General features: G+C 45.0%; 1 protein-coding gene across 1 annotated transcript in view; it reads left to right on the top strand.

Annotated features, from left to right (window-relative positions):
- metrn (meteorin, glial cell differentiation regulator) overlaps positions 1 to 3,518 on the top strand; it is a 37,732-nt gene extending 34,214 nt beyond the window's left edge. Inside the window, exon 4 of the mRNA XM_070856786.1 lies at positions 1,531 to 3,518. Within this exon, the coding sequence (XP_070712887.1) occupies positions 1,531 to 1,847 (317 nt within the window). The 3' untranslated portion in view covers positions 1,848 to 3,518. The remainder of the gene's footprint in view (positions 1 to 1,530) is intronic.
- Positions 3,519 to 20,486: the final 16,968 nt, after the last annotated feature.

The following is a 20,486-nucleotide window of genomic DNA, read 5'->3' on the forward strand; positions in this document are numbered from 1 at the left end:
TTTCAGCAAAGAGTCAATGATGTCAGCAGACAAAGAAGAAAATTGGTGTGAAAAGAGGAAGAAATATTTTATTTCAAAGCATCTCCTGAAGGCACAATTGACTGATTTATTTATTTAAATTATCATTGGGCGTGGGCATCACTGGCAAGGTCAGCATTTATTGCCCATCCCAAATTGGCCTTGAGATAGGGGTGGTGAGCCTTCATCTTGAACCGTTGCAATCCGTGTAGTGAAGGTACTCCCACAGTGCTGCTGGGATTTTGACCCAGCGACAATGAAGGAATGGTGATATTTTTCCAAATCAGGATCATGTGTGCCTTGGCTGGAAACTTTCAGATGGTAGTGTTCCCCTGTGCCTGCTGCCCTTGTCCTTCTAGGTGGTAGAGATTGAAGGTTTGGGAGGTGTTGTCACAGAAGCCTTGGTGAGTTGCTGCAGTGCATCCTATAGATAGGACACAGTGCAGCCACATTGTGCTGCTGGTGGAGGGAGTGAATGTTGAAGGTGGTGGATGGGGTGCCATCAAGAGGGTTGCTTTGTCCTGGATGGTGTTCAGTGTCGCGAATGTTGTTGGAGCTGCACTCATCCAGGCAAGTGGAGAGTATTCCATCACACTCCTGTCTTGTCCCTTGTAGATTGGTGGAAAGGCTTTGGGGAGTCATGAGGTGGGTCACCGCCACAGAATACCCAGCCTCTGACCTGCTCTTGAAGCCACAGTATTTGTGGCGAGTCCAATTAAGTTTTTGGTCAATGCTGACCCCCAGGATGTTGATGGTGGGGGAGTCAGCGATGGTAAACCTGTTGAATGTCAAAAGGCCGTGGTTAGACTCTCGCTTGTTGGAGATGGTCATTGCCTGGCACTTAAGTGGCAAGTAACATTCGCAGCACACATCAGCCCTTATATGCTGTCTAATGGTGGTCTATACTTTTTAGATTAGTTTAACTATTGTGTTGAAAGCCAGGAGGACTGATCTATCTGGAGTGATGAATATTCAATCAAATTTTACTGGACTCACTAGCTACCTAAAATATTGACACACATCAGAGTATTGTATTTTAAAACATACGTGAGATTTTTTACACTGATTTTGTAAATCAGATGCTTTTATTGTCATTTAATTTTTCTGGAATTACATGGTTTTAAATCAAAGTTGAGAGATCACAAGCACATTTAACAAGCTGGTGCTCTTTATTTTTAGGAGGGAAATTAAAATAAAATGGTGACCTTTATAAAACTAAAATGATTGGGGTAGAGCTTGCCTCTGTGCGATTGTGTAAAACAGATGATAGCGAATCAGCAGCTTGCTTTACATCTCTCCCGATTTTTATTTCCACTGACTTCAATCGGGAGAGACTTGAAGTGGGCTGTCGACTCGCTATCGCCTGTTTTACACTATCGCACAAAGTCTCAATCTACCCTGTTGAGTCTTGCTCCAGATGATTGAGTTGGCAGGTCTGTGTCTCATTATGTTGAAGACATTGGTGTGCAGTGTTCACAAAATGCTGAGGTGTTTTTCGCTTTGTTTTTCCAGTGGTGCGAGGGCACATTCGAACGGTGTTCCACGATCCGGAGCGGCAGGAATCAGTTGTAAGTGTGAGCACCACCAAAATCTATAGACAGAAGTACACCCTCTTTCACCCAATAGGCAAATACGGAAAATCGTTTGGGGATGTCAGGACATTCTTAAAGTGCGGCGTGAAACAAGGAGTCGGGAGCTTTATTTTCACAGGCCATGTCCACTTTGGGGAGGCATGGCTTGGGTGCGCTCCTCGCTACAAAGACTTTAAGAGGATCTATGAAGCGGCCAAAGAAACACATGAGAATCAGTGTGAGATTGAGTCCGACTGAAGCTGCTTAAAAACTTTGCTGCTGCATTTTTAATTGGCAGAAAAGAACTAAAACATATGCCACTACACTGCCACGGTACATTCTGAATCATTTTGTGAAGGAATCCCTGAAGAAAAGATTTTGGGGGAGGATTGATTCATTGTCCAGCGAGAACAACTGTGACTGTGCTGGTAACCTCACTGTGCAAAGGACATTGAGAAAGGAACTGTGGGATTGATTTATTGTCCAATGAGAACAATTGTTGTTGCACAGGCAACCTCGTACATGAAGGACCCTTAGAAAGGAGAGGGAATGATTTATTGTCCAGTGTGAACAATTGAGAACGTGCACTCAGTTTCACTTTGTGAAGGACCTTTTTTGGTTGAAGAATAAGTTTGTAAAATAGTTTCATATCAGAACACTTCCCTTTTAATGAGAGCCAATGGTATACTCCGCAGTAAAGTTAGTTTTAAAAACAAATTGTGCAACTGATTCAGCATTCTAATAGAACATTCCACATATAATGTCAAGTGTACAGGCTGCGTGACTCTATGTAGGTGCTTATGAAGATCTTTAACCAAATCTAAATAGCCGGTAAACAAAAGGTTACTGACCTACAGGATTAATGACTGAAGTTTTATCACGTGACTCGTGCAAGTGAACATTTCAGGTCATTCGGCTGAGGTGAAATTCAAGACCAGATCAATGTTCCATGATCTAATAAGAGAATGTTTACTTTGTATATTTTTGTCGTATTTATAATTTTATTTTGTGCAACTTTAGAAGAAGGAGACCACAGTCTATAAAATTTGAGTGTCCGTCAGTACTGGCACAGATAGATGTATCAGTCCAAATACTGAAAATATCAGTATTGGTGCCAGAAATCAAGTTCTGTAGATTTACCTCTTTCCATTTAATGTTCTTGTTGACCCCAGACATCTATTCACAAGTCCCCTTAGCACTCCATGACCTCTACTCCCAAACCATAGGTTCCCCATTCAACCTATTTAAGGCATTTAGATTTTATTGTCTTCTTTATGATCCCTAATGGCAAGCCTATGGCTGTGCTGTATTCTTGTCCTCACATTCTCTTTGTGAACAAAATAGTAATTGTTGTATCAACCGCTTCCAATATTGATAAAATGTGTCCCTAGAAAAGCCGAAGCTGGGGCACTTACTGTTTTGGGAAATGAGGGGGGCATACATTTCCTTGTTATGAAAGCCAGGACGGAATGTGCTCTGTTTTTCAGTATTTGAAGAGAATAGGGTATCTGTAAATATCTGGCGTTTACAAGATGACTAAACCCTCTGTAATAAAATACAAAATGCCGCAACTTTTAAAATCATTTGAAGGGGATAATATTTGGTGGCAGGTTTGTCAAAACCCTATTATGAAACAAACATGAAAATAGTGATTAAAATGGACCAATATCTTTACTGTGCTTTTGTTATTTCTTTGTACTTTTCTTGGCTTACCATACATTGCATTGTAGGAACATGGTACTGCCAACTCTGCTCATGTAAAATATTTACTGTAGTGCCAGTCAGTGGCCTTAGTCATGTTTGTGTGTCTACAGTTAGTTTGAGTGTACATATTGTAAATATTTATGCTTTAAAAAAATCCTAAATTGAATGGATGGAAAAATTGAGATCTTCTGAGTCTCTTTGTATAAATATGGGCTTAGTTTTGTTCTTAAGGCAATGTATTTGTTTTTAAAAAATGTTCTTTTTTACATTTGAAAAGTTTATTAAAATCTGAAACAAATGGTGATTTGCAATAGTGTCCATTGAATTATTTGTCTAATGCTACGATGGGCCGAATGGCCGCCTTCTGTGCTGTGTGATTCTATGACCGGGAATAAAAGATGATGCTGACTCATCAGAGGTCATTTTGGTATAAAACAAGAAAGTAAGTCTTATGAAGTAGTTCATGTAAATGCTAGATACCAATGTACTTAACCTGTTGATATTCTCTGTGCCGTGTGGTTAACAATTCATTATAATCATTTTAAAAAGTTACTATTTTTAATATAAATGCTGTAAAGGAATATTGCAGGGTGCATGCTAAATATTAAACTGAACTCCTTGATTGATGTCTCTCTCTTCCTGTAACTGTTTGCCTGCTTGTTTCACATTCTGTTTCTATTGCTCTCCCTCCATCTGTCTTGGTCTCTCTCTCTCTCTCTCTCTCTCTCAAGGCCTCTCACATACTTTCTCTTGTATGCCTCTGTACCTTTTGTGTGTCTCCGACTCTTGTAGTTATTCTTCTGGAGGGGTAGTGGGGGCGTGAGGTGAAACTTTAAAATGGCGTGTAATGCAGGTGAAAACACTGGACTTCAGCACCATGGAAACATCGGCAACATTGTACGGAGAGGGGGAATTGTCATCGTGTTCGCCTCGATCAATCGGAATAACTGCTCCAGGCCAGCAGAGGAAAGCAAGCCAATAATGAGCAGCTCCAACATGGTATGTCATGGTAAAGGGCAAAGGACAATCGGTATCCAATCACGCGCTGCATGGAGAGCAGGGGCGGGTCTGACTCATCTTGTGTGAGTCAACATTTTCAGCAATCAATGAGGTCAAAGTACCGTTGGCGACTGCTCGACAAAAGCCTGGAAGCTGCACTAAGATGTGCTGTGTCTGATAAATTCATGCTAGAATTCGAAACCTTGGTGAAAGAGAAAGACTCTGCAAAGTTTTGTATTAAATGGTGGTGGATAATTAAACAAATATACATGTGACATATATTTACCTGTAAAACGCTTTCTACTAAAATCAGTGCATGCGGCTAAAACAATGTCACCATGGCCACACCTGTGGCTCGTCGATGATTTCTATTGGACATCATATTTATGATCTGATTGATAGTTACAGGGTCCGAAGGTACAGTGGTTTCCACGGGGTCCGTTATGTGTGTTACAATCATATATTGCAACATTTTTATACATGGGTTGATTTTGAGTGCCCTCGCCTGGTAATGGGGCAGTAATGCTGTGGCAATGTGTCCAACTCCATTTTAAACTGGATGTATCGCCGGGTGTCCATAGCACCCACCTGATTCAGGAGACAGGCCACTGTTAATATGGAAATGGGGGTCCTGTGATGTAAATAGGATTTCGATTGCCATTTAAATATGAACTGGTCGTAACTTGTGCCGTACCGGTTTCGGCCAGTTCTATGGGCAATGGAAGGGAAAAGGCATTCTCAAAGTAAGCCTTGAATTGATTTTGTGGGCCATGGAGAAGCGGGAGTGGTCCTTGGGTGGGGGGGGCCACAAAAATAATCCAAGGCTGCTGAGGCCCCGGAACATCAGCCTTCGCCTACGTGATTCCTCCCCTTTCTCCCATCCCAACTTACCTTGCTGGTGACGGCTCCGGCCCGATTTGCTGTGTCCACCCTGGCCCTTGTTTGCCGTCCTGAACCACGTCTGGCAAACTGAAATAAAGCCAGAGCCCCATAACCACGGTGAGGGGTGGTGATGTCCATCCAAAGTTCAAACTCTACCCTGTACACGTTTAATATACATTTAATATTGCTTCAGACAAGGTCATCAAATTCCCACAAATATTTATCTCACCGTTTTGCTCCAAAACTAAAATAACTTAAGGTTCATCACACATAGTGATTTACATTTAGTCCCTCTTAAGAGTTATCTAAGTAAAAGTAGAACATTATATATTATATGAATGAGGATTGCCACCTCCTGTCATCTCTCCTCTCTCAGATACTCTGCCCTCCCAAATCCCTACCCAATCCTTCATTACTCTTCAACCTTCCTACTCTCCTACCGCAGTCCCAGGCTTCACTCCCTCCTAGATAAGCCTGCAGCTTCGCTCTGTACCTCTCTTGGCATCCTACGAAGGGCACATCGAGGCACTCGTTGCTGCCTCCTTACGAGCAGCAACCTCAACTGTCCCATCCTACTCTCTCGGCGACCTTCCCGCCCAGCTGGCCAAGTGGGGGCTAATCTCGGCAATCTCCTCCCCATCCAACTCATTCCCCCCAGTGCTGACGCAGTGGTCGCTGGCAATGGGGCAGCCATCTCCGACCCTCTCCGCCTCTCCCTCCAGACTGTATATTTGCTTGCAAACAAGACACTTGCCATCCATGTGCTTGTCGTGGATGATTGCATCAGCATCATGACCCTGACAAAAAAAACCTGTTTGGGGAGCGATGACACCTTACCCTTAATTGAAGCCTCCCCGCCTGGCTATATCTTCCACCACTTGTCCCGCTCAGACTGCCGTGGTGGCGGTGTGGCTCTCATCAACAAATCACACCTTGGTCTGTCGCCCTACTCCTCCGGCACTGTCTCCTCCTTTGAGCATTTCACCTTGTTCCACCCCTCTCGCCTCTCATTTAAGATTCTCGTTCTCTTCCGCCCACCCATTACTGCTTTCCTCCCTCAGCCTCTGCACCAAATGACTTCTCATCCTCGGTGATTTCAACCTCCACCTCAATTCATCATGCTCTCCTCTGAGTTCACTAGCCTCCTATCCTCCCTTCATCTCTCGCTCCATGCGAACTCCCCAAACCATATTCACGGCTAGCCCCTCGACCTTGCATCTCTCATGACCTCACTACTCCCACTGTGTCAATCGCAGATAAGGCCATCTTTGACCACTTCCTTGTATTGCTCTCCACCCCCATTCCCCTTCCACAGCCAACCCCCACCCAACCCCACCTCCTATTGTATCCACCCCTGGAAACAACTCTCTCCGGACTCTCTTACACCTGCACTTATGGGCTCTCAACTGTCTAGCCTTTGGCTCTCCATTCACCATGACATCTTTGCAGCTACCGATCTGCTCATTCACACCCTCATCACCACCTTTGATACCTGAGTCTCTATGAAAACAATTAAATACATTTTCTAAATTTGCGGATGACACAAATGGGAGGGATAGTCAATACTGAAGAGGACTGCAACAAATTACAGGAGTACATTAATAAACTTGCAGAATGGGCATATAATTGCCAAATGAAGTTTAACACAGATAAATGTGAGGTATTACATTTTGGTAGGAAGAATATTACTTGGAGGGTGCGAGTCTAGGTGGGGTAGAGGAACAAAAGGATCGCGGAGTACAAATACACAAATCACTAAAAGTTGCGGCACAGGTTAGCAAGACCACACAAAAAGCAAACCAAACACTAGGGTTTATTTCTAGAGGTATAGAATTGTAGAGAAGTTATGCTAAACCTGTATTGAACCTTGGTTAGACCACACTTAGAGTATTGTGTACAGTTCTGGTCGCCATATTGTAAAAAGGATATAGAGGCACTGGAGAGGGTGCAGAGAAGATTTACAAGGATGATTCCAGAAATATGAGGGTATACATATCAGGAAAGGATGAACAGGCTGGGTCTCTTTTCTCTTGAAAAAAAGAAAGCTGAGGGGTGACCTAATAGAGGTCTTTAAAATTATGAAAGGTTTTGATAGGATGGATACAGAGAGAATGTGTCCACTTGTGGGAAAGAGCATAACTAGAAGCCATCAATATAAACTAGTCACCAAGAAATCCAATAGGGAATTCAGAAGAAACTTCTTTACCCAAAGAATGTTGAGTATGTGGAACTAATTACCACAGGGAGTAGTTGAAGCGAATAGTACAGATGTATGTAAGGGGAGGCTAGACAAGCATATGAGTGAGCAGGGAACAGAGGGTTATGTGGATAGATTTAGACGAGGAAAGAAGGGAGGAGGCTCGAGTGAAGCATAAATGCCAGCATGGACTGGTTGGACCAAATGACCTGTTTCAGTGCCGTATATCCTATGTAATCCTATGTACAGCTGCCTCTGCCTCTTCCCTTCTTGCCTCTAGCCCAATGGGCCAAACTTCCTCTAAGGATCCCCCTGCCCTAGCCCTGACCTAACATCTTTCTCCAGTTTCTGATCTCGCCTCATGACCTCTCCAAGCTCACCTTGTCCATGAGACCCACTTCCTGCTCCCTTGACCTTATTCCCACCAAACTGCTGACCTTCCTTTTCTGCCTCCCATGTTAGCTGACATTGTTAACCATTCTCTCTCCTCAGGTACTGTCCCCCTCTCCCTCAAATCTGCGGTCGTCACCCCTCTCCTCAAATTAACAACCCTGGGACCCCACGGTCCTTGCAAACTATCGTCCCATCTCCAACCTCCCTTTCCTCTCCAAAGTCCTTGAACATGCTGTCGCCTCACAAATCCGCACCCATCTTTCCCGCAATTCCATGTTTGAATCCCTCCAATCCGGCTTCCGCCCCTGCCACAGTACCGAAACCGCTCTCATCAAAGTTACAAATGATATCCTTTGTGACTTGACAAAGGCAAGCTATCCCTCCTAGTCCTTCTTGACTTGTCTGCAGCCTTTGACACGGTTGACCACTCTATCCTTCTCCAACACCTCTCCACCGTCCTCCAGCTGAGTGGGACTGCACTCGCCTGGTTCCATTCTTATCTATCTAATCGTAGCCAGAGAATCACCTGCAACAGCTTCTCTTCCCACCCCCGCATCATTACCTCTGGTGTCCCCCAATCTATCCGTGGACCTCTCCTATTTCTCATCTACATGTTGCCCCTTGGCGATATCATCTGAAAATGCAGCGTCAGTTTACACATTTACGCTGATGACACCCAGCTCTACCTCACCACCGCTTCTCTCGACCCCTCCACAGTCTCTAAATTGTCAGTTGGTTTGACATCGAGTTCTGGATGATCAGAAATGTTCTCCAATTAAATATTTGGAAGACCAAAGCCATTGTTTTCGGTCACCGCTGCAAACTGCGTTCCCTAGCCATTGACTCCATCCCTTTCCCCAACTCCTGTCTGAGGCTGAACCAAGTCACTGAATATATTTAAGAGGGAGATAGATAGATTTCTAGAAACAAAAGGCACCAAGAGATATGGGGAAAAAGCGGGAATATGGTGTTGAGATAGAGGATGGAGCCATGATCATATTGAATGGCGGTGCAGACTCGAAGGGCCAAATGGCCTACTACTGCACCTATCTTCTACGTTTCTATGTTTGCAAACTTAATGTCATATTTGATCCTGGAATAAGCTTTTGACCACATATCCGCAGCATAACTAAAACCGCCTATTTCCACCACCTCCATCCTTGCCTCAGCTCATCTGCTGCTGAAATCTCATCCATGCCTTTCTTATGTCTAGACTTCACTATTCCAATGCATTCCTTGCTAGGCTCCCACATTCTATCCTAGGTAAACTTGCATAGAAAGCTCGGCTCTCCGTGTCCTAACTCACACCAAGTTCTGCTCGCCCATGCTCGCTGACTTATATTGGCTGCCGGTTAAGCAACGTCTCAATTTCAAAATTCTCATCCTTGTTTTCAAATCCCTCCATGGCCTCATCCCTCCCTATCTCTGTACTCTCCTCCAGCCCAACAACCCCCCCAAGATGTCTTCACTCCTCCAATTCTGTCCTCTTCAGCATCCCTGATTATAGTCGTTCAACCATCGGTGACCATGCCTTCTGTTGCCTAGGCCCTAAGCTCTGGAATACCCTACCTAAACCTCTCTGCCTTGCTACCTCTCTTTCCTCCTTTAAGACGCTCCGAGGCAGTCCCTCGAAATCGAGGAAGACTAAAAGTGAGTTCTCAGGTGACTATACAGTCCAATATGGGAATTACAGTCTCTGTCACAGGTGGGACAGAGAGTCATTGAAGGAAAGGGTGGGTGGGGAGTCTGGTTTGCCGCATGCTCCTTCCGCTGCCTGCGCTTGTTTTCTGCATATACTCGGCAATGAGACTCGCGGTGCTCAGCGCCCTCCCGGATGCTCTTCCTCCACTTAGGGCGGTCTTGGGCCAGGGATTCCCAGGTGTTGGTGGGGATGTTGCACTTTATCACAGAGACTTTGAGGATGTCCTCGAAACGTTTCCTCTGCCCACCTGGGGCTCGCTTGCTGCGTAGGAGTTCTGAGTAAGGCGCTTGCTTTGGGAGTCTTGTGTCGGGCATGCGGACAATGGAGCTGGTTGAGTGTGGTCAGTGCTTCGATGCTGGGGATGCTTGGCATGATCGAGAACACTGAAGTTGGTGCGTCTGTCCTCCCAGGGGATTTGTAGGATCTTGTGACAACATCCTTGCTGAAGCGCAGCCTTTGAACACACTGCTCCTCAGTGAAATTGATGTTGGAGAACTACTGCCAGAATACCCTGGGAGGGTAAGGCCTCCTGTTGAGAGCCCTGCTGGCCCTCCTACCTCTGGCCACATTGTGCAATCTTCCTCAGTTGCCTCTGACGGTGACGCTGGAGGGCGAGGTCCAGTGTCAGCACAGCCCCCATGAAACGATATAAATGTTGGCGTTTCAAATCTGCCTTCAATACAAGACAGGAATCTTTAAGTGCCAGAACACTCCTTGAACTGCAAATCGATCAAATCGTTCGAAACGCTTGCGCCGTGCGTAGCAGAGTGGTCACTATGTGTTACCGCTGCCGCAAAACACCCACCGAATTTAGCGGGAGGCACTGCTTTCACCGCATCCGGTCGCAAACTGATTTGTGCCCTGTTATGGCCCCCTGGGGACACTAATGGGAGGCACAAAGTAGCCTAATTTCTCCCCCCAGGGGAGTTATCCTTGGTGTCCTGGCCAATATTTATCCCACAACCAACGTCACTAAAAAAAAGATTATCTGGTCATTATCACAATGCTGTTTTGGGAGCTTGCTGTGTGAAAATTGGCTGCCACGTTTCCTACATCACAACAGTGACTACACTTTAAATAGTACTTCATTTGGCTGCAACTTGCTTTGGGGCATCCTGAGGTCTTGAAATGCACAATAGAAATGCAATATTGAATTAATGGTAGCTAGTATTCTACATCTAAACCAGCACTACATCAGCTGTAAAGCACCTCTCATAACCAAAGGCAAACATTTGGCAATAAACATAACTTTTGATACTTATGGAAATGCAGACACAGCACAATAGTATTGTTACATTAAAAAAAATCCTTTCTGAAACAGTCAATGGTCCAGTTAGCCTTCTGGCTTCTATTACTCAGTAGCTCCTGGATATAATTCAGCATCTCAGTCACTTTAGACAACAGGGGAAAGATCTTCCAGAACTCCTGGCCAAACATGTCAGCAAATTTCACTCTGTCAAAGTATCTGTTTTGTATCATCCATGACATTGTTCTGTGAAATTTCCATCAAATACAAGACTTCAAAGGCTGTGACTTAGAAATAGCCATGGCACTGACAGGAGTGTTTGCCCAAACACTGAGAAAATATCATCATGGACAAGTGGTCCTTTCACCATTCATTCTACTTTTTCCACTGAATCTTGTATTATCCCAAATGTCTTCTCTGAATTCTTCTCTTAAATTCAAAATCTTCAGCTCTTTCAAGACACCGAATACTGGGAAGCAGGAGATGGAATATGAGAAGGGGAACTGCACGCACAATTAGGCTGTTGTGGTGCCCTTTTTATACTCCTTTACAAACAGCCCCAAGCTTTTTCACCACATGTAGCCATCACTGCAGTAGGAACTTCTTTTGTCTCCTACGTTGTTCAGTCTGCATTTCCCCTCAAGCTGAGGTGTTAGCTTAAGCTCCACAGACATTAGAATCACTCCTCAGACAAGTCAGTCTCATCTTTAAGCTGTCACACAATATGTGCTGCCGGGAATTCCTTTCCACTGTGACTTTTACTTGCCCTGTTTATTTTATACATGTCTTGCTGCAGGTAATGTTTTCTTCCTTAACCATCACCTCTTTTTAAAATTGTTGATCATCAGACTTGTGGTTTGTAAATTGAAATATTCAGTTTGCTTTTAATCCCGGTTAGTAGTTTGTCACCTTGTAGCAGCTGATTCTTGTATTGTGGGTGAATTCTCAGTTTGTTTGAACAACTGTGTCTGAGTTGACTGTCTCGTTCTGTTGTATTGATATGCAACTTACTTTATGCAACTTACTTACCAAATGCATTTGAATTTCAGTTTCTCGTTTGTTTCTTTCTTTCTGCAGATACAAGCAAATGTATTCCTGAACATTGGCAAAGAATAGGCCAAAAATAGCAGATAGAAATCCTAGAGGCAGAAACCCAGCCAAGCACTATGGCTATCATCCAGCCCCACATAGGGGCACCACTCACAATATTGCAAAGTCTCGGTAAGTGCCTTCCAGCTCGAGTCAGACTAATACACTTTCAGTTAAGCATTTAATCAGGGATTTTATTTAGCGAACTGTCACAGCTGTAGTAGAAAACATCACAGCTGCAAACACAGAGGGAGCAATTTTCCAGGGGTCAGTGGGCGCGATTGATGGCGGGTCGGGTGGGAAAGCGGTTTTTTTTTGACCGTGGGATGGGACCTCACTGTTAACCCGGCGACAAGCGCCCTTACCACAAGTCGGCTCTGCCAGCACGGAGCAGACCCGATACACAGCGGTGGGGGAGGCAATTAAAATCATGGGTGGCTTGTTTACAGCTACTTAACGCTGCTTTCCCCCAGCTTTTTGAAAGTGACAGGTCGTCCACCAGTTTCCCACTGTGCCTATACCTCGTCTGTGAAGCTGAGGTCACTGGCCATTGTTTCAGCAGATGAGTTGCCAGCTTCAAATGTCAAGTTAAAGCTCCCAGCTGATTGAGAAATGTTAGCTACTAGCTTCTCTTAACTGTATTTCCACTACAGATTCAGAATGCTGCAAGTCTTTACACAAGTCTCCATCCAGTCTGAACCTTATTACCTCTCCCACCATTGACAGATCGCTTCTGTCATCTCTACTACACCTGCCATCTATTCTATCAGCATCGGTGCACTTTATACTCTCTAATGGTCCTCAGAATCCTACCACAATCAGCCCCAACACCAGCAGTACCCGGCACACCAGCAGCACCAAGAACAACACCAACTTTCTCTGCAATCACCTGACTGCTGCGCAGGACACAGGGCATCAGCACCTGACCACATTGCTGCTCGGGAGGACAGGGATGACCTCACCATAGTCAAAATTACTTCACAGGCTGCTACATGATGCACCAGGTTGGCACACCTACACCTACACCATAAAGCATCCCTACAATGCCCAAGCCATTCCTTTCACATTAATGACCATTGTACTTGGTAACGTATGTCTCACCATTCACTGCAACTCACTAAGCAACTTCCAAAGGCACACACAAATCTTTCCAAGAACGTAAAGTGTTGAAAATAAAGGTTTCAATGTTTGACAGCACATTAACAGAAACTTTATCTGAACTTTGGATAAAACAGCCCAAGTTCCTACCCTTTTGTGTTGTTAGCTGGTATGATTGCATTAGGATGAGGGTGAGTGTGAGGGGTGGCTAGTCAGATGGGGATGTGATAATGTAGAGAGAGGGGGATGGGTGGAGGTGCAAGTTAAGTTTGTGTGAGTGAGGATGTGTAGGAGTAGGGTAGGGAAGGCAGAGTGATGGGGACGTGCTGAGAGGCACGGCAGGATAAGGTTGAGTGTGGCTTTGTACTAACATTTTGTAATCTACTGAGATCATTGAAGCGTTTGCGGCACTGCACCCAGGCCCTCCCAACCACATCCCTGCTTGTGCCCTCCTGTGCAATGTGCAACCAGGCTGTGCTGGTCTCCTGGGGAGGTCTCCTCTGGCCAAGGGAAGGAAAGAGAACCTCCCTGTGTGCTGTGACTCCCTCCATAAGCATATGGAGGGAGTCATGGGCGAACCTGGGTGCAGCTGTGCACCTTTGTGCAGTGCTTGTCAGTGTTTGCAGCATTTCAATGCTGTAGAACACTGACAGCACAAATGTCAAATTAAAGTTGGCCATAGTCCCTTTAATAAAACAGGCTGATGATGCGTCATCAAATGACATCACCAAACCCTCACCCTCTAATTGGCCGGGAAACATGCTGAGTGGGCTTAACAAGCCCAATCAAAGAGAATTCATTCTACACAGTGGGCTGGAGCCAGCAGCGAGGCCGGGACCCGCCATCGATGTCGCCCACCACGGACCCGCTGAGGTTGGTAAAATCCAGCCCAGATTTCCAGAACAATCGGCAACTCTAACTGTACTAGACAAACCCAAATATATATCTGATGCATCTACCTAATTGACACATTTATGATATTCTTTCTAGAAATGTAAATTAGTCAGATGCTTAGCTTATTTTATAATAAAAAATTCTCTGCTGAATTACACAACATGGTAACTAATTATTGTTTTGCACAATGTCTCTTTTCCTCAATGAGCTAAAAAAAAAGATTTGCATTCATATAGCACCTTTCACGACCACCGGGTATCCCAAAGCACTTCGCAGCCAATGAAATACTTTTTGACGTGTAGTCACTGTTGTAATGTGGGAAATGTGGCAGCCAATTTGTGCACAGCAAGCTCCCACAAACAGCAATGTGATAATGACCAGATAATCTGTTTTAGTGATAGTGATTGAGGGATAAATATTGGCCAGAACATCAGGGATAACTCCCATGCTCTTGTTCGAATTAGTACCATGGGATCTTTTATGCCTCATGCAAAAGATGGCACCTCCGACAATATAGCACTGGAGTATTGCACTGGAGTGTCTCTAGATTTGTGTGCTCAAATCTCTGGAGTGGGACTTGAACCCACAATCTTTTGACTTAGAGGTGAGGGTTATTATCCATCTAATAATAATATAGTTACTTACATGCCAATTTTTAGTGTTTCACATTGACAAGTCACTATTCAGCACAAACTACACTACCACTCACTCATCTGTTTTCTGACCCTCCTAATCCCCCTTTCCCCGACTCCTGCCTAAACTTAACTGCAAATGGACCAGACCACAATATCCCTCTCCTCAACGCTGCTAAGCTAAGAACACAGTATATTGTAGGAGGGAACACTTGTAAAAACAGGAGCTCCTGCTTACAGTATACAGCAGCCACAGTCACTGCCATTTGTGGCAGGAATGGTGTTGTGGAGAAAGAGGTCATGGCCAAATCCATTAGAAGCCAGAATCAAGTCAGAGCAGCATCAATGGATAGCAATAAGGGGGTAAAATGGACAGATTTGAAGGGAGTAATGGATGGTATTGAAGTAGAAAAGAGAGGGCAGGGTAGGGAAAGGGGCAATGGATTGCTATGAAGAAGAGAGGGAAAGGTTAAATGAAGGGGATGGGGAAAGGGACAGAAGTTGGAAGCAGCACTTTAGGGTGGGAGAGGAAGCATTAACTGACAGGGGCAGGATCCCAATGCAACAGTAATTTCATGGCTTCACCAGTTGGATTTCTTCCTTATGCACTTACATTTTTTTCCCTGCAGAACAATGGATGGAATGTTGTGTATACCTAGAGCTTAAGCTAGAAAGCCTACTTTCACCCATCAAAGGTTTCTGATCAGGGCCATTCTTGAGGGATCAACATTTTGAGGGACTGCGTCAGCTTTTCTGAAGCTATTGATCAATGTCACGTTTCAGATTTGATGTTTACTTCATGGAAAGGATTTAGTGATTGAGTTATGTTTAAGTGTGCTTTAAAAGTTTTTTTTAAAGTGCCACAGGCTGAAAGCATAAGAACATAAGAACATAAGAAATAGGAGCAGGAGTAGGCCATTTGGCCCCTCGAGCCTGCTCCGCCATTCAATAAGATCATGGCTGATCTGATCTTGGCCTCAACTCCACTTCCCTGCCCACTCCCCATAACCCCTGACTCTCTTATCGTTCAAAAACCTGTCAATCCCCGCCTTAAATATATTCAATGACCCAGCCTCCACAGTTCTCTAAGGCAGAGAATTCCAATGATTCACGATCCTCTGAGAGAAGAAATTCCTCCTCATTTCCGTTTTAAATGGGCGACCCCTCATTCTGAAACTACACCCCCTAGTTCTAGATTCCCCCACAAGGGGAAACGTTCTCTCTGCATCTACCCTGTCAAGCCCCCTCAGAATCTTATACGTTTCAATAAAGTCACCTCTCATTCTTCTAAACCCCAATGAGTATAGGCCCAACCTGCTCAACCTTTCTTCATAGGACAACCCATTCATCTCAGGAATCAACCTCGTGAACCTCGTCTGAATTGCCTCCAATGCAAGTATATCCCTCCTTAAATAAGGAGACTAAAACTGTATGCAGTACTCTAGGTGTGGTCTCACCAATGCCCTGTGCAATTTTAGCAGGACTTTCCTACTTTTATGCTTCATCCTCCTTGCAATAAAGGCCAACATTCCATTTGCCTTCCTAATTACTTGTTGCAAGTCGCTGGAGAAATAACACCAGCGATATCTCCGCAAGATCCTGCAAATCCCCTGGGAGGACAGACGCACAAACATTAGTGTCCTTGTCCAGGCCAACATCGCCAGCATTGAAACACTGACCACGTTTGATCAGCTCCGCTGGGCAGGCCACATAGTTCGCATGCCAGACACGAGACTCCCAAAGCAAACGCTCTACTCGGAACTCGTCCACGGCAAACGAGCCAAAGGCGGACAGAGGAAACGTTAGAAGGACACCCTCAAAGCCTCCCAGATAAAGTGCGACATCCCCACTGACACCTGGGAGTCCTTGGCCATAGACCGCCCGAAGTGGAGGAAGTGCATTCGGGAGGGCGCTGAGCTCCTCGAGTATCATCGCCGAGAGCGTGCAGAAATCAAGCACAGGCAACGGAAGGAGCATGCGGCAAACCAGTCCCACCCACCCTTTCCCTCAACGACTGTCTGTCCGACCTGTAACAGAGACTGTGGTCCTCGTATTGGACTGTACAGCCACCTAAGAACTCATGCTAAGAGTGGAAGCAAGTCTTCCTCGATTCCGAGGGACTGCCTATGATGATGATACTTGCTGTACCTGCATGCTAACTTTTTGTGTTTGATGTACAAGGACCCCTCAGATCCCTCTGTACTGCAGCATTTTGTAATCTCTCCCCATTTAAATAATAATTTGCTTTTTTATTTTTCCCAGCAAAGTTGATAACTTCCTATTTTCCCACATCAGCCAAATGTTTGCCCACTCACCGAGCCTGTCTATATCCCTTTGCAGATTATTTGCGTCCTCCTCACAACAATACTTTCCCACCTATCTTTGTATCATCAGCAAATTTGGCTACAAAGATAGGTGGGAAAGCAAGTTGTGAGGAGGATGCAAAGAATCTGCAAAGGGATATAGACAGGCTCAGTGAGTGGGCAAAAATATGACAGATGGAGTATAATGTGGGAAAATGTGAGGTTATCCATTTTGGTATGAAAAATAAAAAAGCAAATTATTATTTAAATGGAGAGAGATGCGTATTGAAGTCAGATGGACAGTTTGTGGAATGTAAAGCTCCAAACTAAAACGTTAAGAACCAATTATCACACCCTAGGTCCATTACTTTGTATAGCTCCAATTCATTTTGAGAAATGCAAGAGATAAACCATGTCCCAATTGAGGCGGGGGGTGGTGAGGGAGGGGGGGGTTGGTGCATGGGGGGAGGTGGGGGGGGCAGGGGGGAGAGAGGGAGGAGAGAGAGGAGAGAGGTAGCTGGCTTTATTGATAGGTCTTCTGGAGAATCGTTGACTAGGGAGGAAGTTAACATCATGGAAAGAGAAGAAAACAAATGGCTGCATGGGAAATCGGATTTTAAACAATAGACTCTGAGATGTAGACCTGAGGCTTGGGGCTAGAAATTCGACAGGTTTGCACCCTTTTAGCACCATGGTGAAGCTGAAAAAGTAATTTTTTTGGCACTAAACCAGTCGCATAAAATTTAGTGCCCGGGCAGAACATTTGGCAACGGTTTTGCGTCGGCACTAAAAATTATTGCCCGCCCATTTATTTTGACAGTTTATATGACTTCAATCGGCGTACAACGCTGCCCGATCACCGGGGCTGGAAAATTCACCGATATCGCCATTTTTATCGCCAGCCCAAAAACACGCCCGAAAAAAAATCAAATCTTACCAGGTCGAATCCAGGGAACACTCAGCGCTAACGGCGCCATCTTGAAAAACGGAGCAGAAGTTCAGTGCATAAAAGGATTTGGAGGAAAGGCTGCGTTTTACACAGTGAGCTTTATGTTAGTTCATAGTTCGTTTTTAAAGATACTTAAGGACATTTAAAAGAATGGGGGCTATAATATCTCTGCCATTATTCCTGGCTGCTTTTTCTATGTAGCATCGAGCTGGAAGAAGACTTATTCAAGAGCATTTTGAGCGTAATTGAAGAGCTCGCAGACGTATGGGGAGGAGGCCTTACCCCCCCCCAGGAGTTTACAGGGAACATCGCTCATACCTGCAGCTTTCTGAGACACAGTGGGTTCGAAGACTGCGTTTCCGAAAAGAGGTGGTCACAGAGATATGCCAGCTCCTACAGGCAGACCTACAGCCTAACAGCGCCAACAGGACTGCACTGCCTGTCGAGCTGAAGGTGACTGCAGCACTTGCCTTCCATGCCTCCAGCTCCTTTCAGGCATCAGCAGGCAACATATACTTCATCTCACAGCACACTACACTTTGATGCATTTGCCAGGTGACTACTGCACTATACACATGCAGGATGGACTTCATAAATTTCCTAATGACCAAGGAGGCACAGAATGAGAGGGCTGTAGGTTTTGCATGAATTGCTGGCTTCCCCAAGGTTCAGGCTGCCATTGACTGTACGCACATCGCTCTGTGAACACCTTTAGAGGATCCAGAGGTTTACCAAAACCAAAAGGGATTCCACTCCCTGAACGTACAGATTGTCTGCGACCATATTCATCGCATCATGGCAGTAAATGCCCACTTTCCAGGGAGCATCCATGATGCTTTCATCATGCGTGAGAGCAGTGTCTCATACCTGTTCGAGCGTCAGCCACAAGGCCAGAGCTGGATACTGGGGGACAAAGATTCCGGCCTCGCCACCTGACTCATGACACCCCTCCGGAACCCTCAGAAACAAGCCGAGCATCACTATAATGACTGCCATATAGCCACACGCAACATCGTCGAAAAGACAATTGGAGGGCTGAAGCAGCGCTTCCGATGCCGGGACCACTCTGGAGGCAGCCTGCAATACTCCCCTCAGCAGGTCTTTGAGTTCATTGTGGTGTGCTGCATGATACACAACGTAGCCATCATGAGGGGACAGGTTTTGCCACTGGGCACTGCAGGACCACCTCAGGAGAGAGGGAGGAGGGGGTGAGGGGGGAGGGAGGAGGAGGAGGAGAAACAAGGGGAGGAGAAGGACCACGAGGAGGATGAGGAGGAGGATGAGGAGCCTGGCGATGAACCCATCCCACCACCCTCACCACCAGTACAGGGGAGACCTCGTGGAGTTTTCGCCGCTGCAAAAGCCTCACGTCCGCAGCTCATAATTCATCGCTTTGCTGGAAGAGTGAACGTCACGTTTCACCGTTGCCTCCCCACTCTATCCCACCATGTTGACTATTCCCCCTCTTATTCTGCAAATGAGACACTACACAGGAATGGTTAAGGTGAACAAAAGAATGTATTTAATATACAGTAACTGGAATAAGATTTATTAAACATTGTAAACATAATTTGGAAACTGGAATAACATTTATTAAACATTATTGTGAACTTCTAATAACTTAACAGAATTGGGAAACTTTTTAACTTTTATAAAATAGCAACAACAAAACAGCAAGAAAACAACAAGAAAACAACGAAAGAACAGAGCAGTCACGCGCTCCTCCAGGTCCATTAATGGCAGTGTTTGGGGTGGATCGCCGTCTGTGCACCGCTGCTCCCGGCGGTTATGTGACAACTTTCCCTGCAAAGATGACAATTGGAATAGTTACCAGAGAACCCTTCTGCTCTTGTGGCACACACAGATCACCATCAAACACTTATACCATATTGTGTACATTTAATACAGTCCTCTGTTTAATGGCCCTGGTAGTTGCACATGGTTCATGAGGAAGACATCGAAGTGCAGAAACATCTTTTAAGATGTCAAAAAGCAATCTTACTAATGTGTAATGATCATTCATGGTAAATAATGTGCAATGCTAAGCCTACCTACACCAACATGTCTCAGATTTACAATTTACCTAATGAACAAGTGCATGAATAAAACTATTACTTACTCTGATGACCCTGCAATGGTCATTGAACTTTTTCCTACATTGTTGATGGTCCCTCTTGATATTATCAACTGAGGAAACCTCCTCGGCTACCATGTTCCACAGACGCCTTTGCAGAGCTGGGAGAGGTTTACCAGCACCCCTCCTATTAAATTCCCCTCATCAGCTTTGCACAGCTGCAATCAGAGCCTCAGTTGCCTCATAACTAAACTTTTGGGCTCTCTGCCTGCTGGAGTCCTCTTCCATCGTGGCTTCTTCATCTGTGAAAAATACCTGACTCAGCCCTGCATGTATTGCCCATGTGCGGGCGCACCTTAACAGCTGACCAGAATCGCGAGAAGAAGAAAAAAAAATCGGATAAAAAAAAAATCGGGAAAAAAATTAATTCGCGCATGCGCAGAAGGTCTGTTTTTTTTCGATTGCAAATTTCGACTTCGGAGCACAAATTCACTCACGGATTTAGCTCTATTGCTATTGCTGGTCACCGTTTGGCGAATTTTGCGATGTCCAGCAATATCATTACCCCGGCGCTAAAAAAAAATTACTCCACGATTATCGCCCAAAAACGGGTGAAATCGCTAATAACTGAATTTCTAGGCCTTGGAGTTTTAACAGTTAGAAGTATTATAGAAGTAAGGAAATGCTAAAAAATATTAAGTTAACCAACAATATGGGCAGGGTGCTAGATTCCCT

The sequence above is a fragment of the Pristiophorus japonicus genome, chromosome 15, assembly GCF_044704955.1.
Source record: "Pristiophorus japonicus isolate sPriJap1 chromosome 15, sPriJap1.hap1, whole genome shotgun sequence".
Lineage (NCBI taxonomy): Eukaryota > Metazoa > Chordata > Chondrichthyes > Pristiophoridae > Pristiophorus > Pristiophorus japonicus.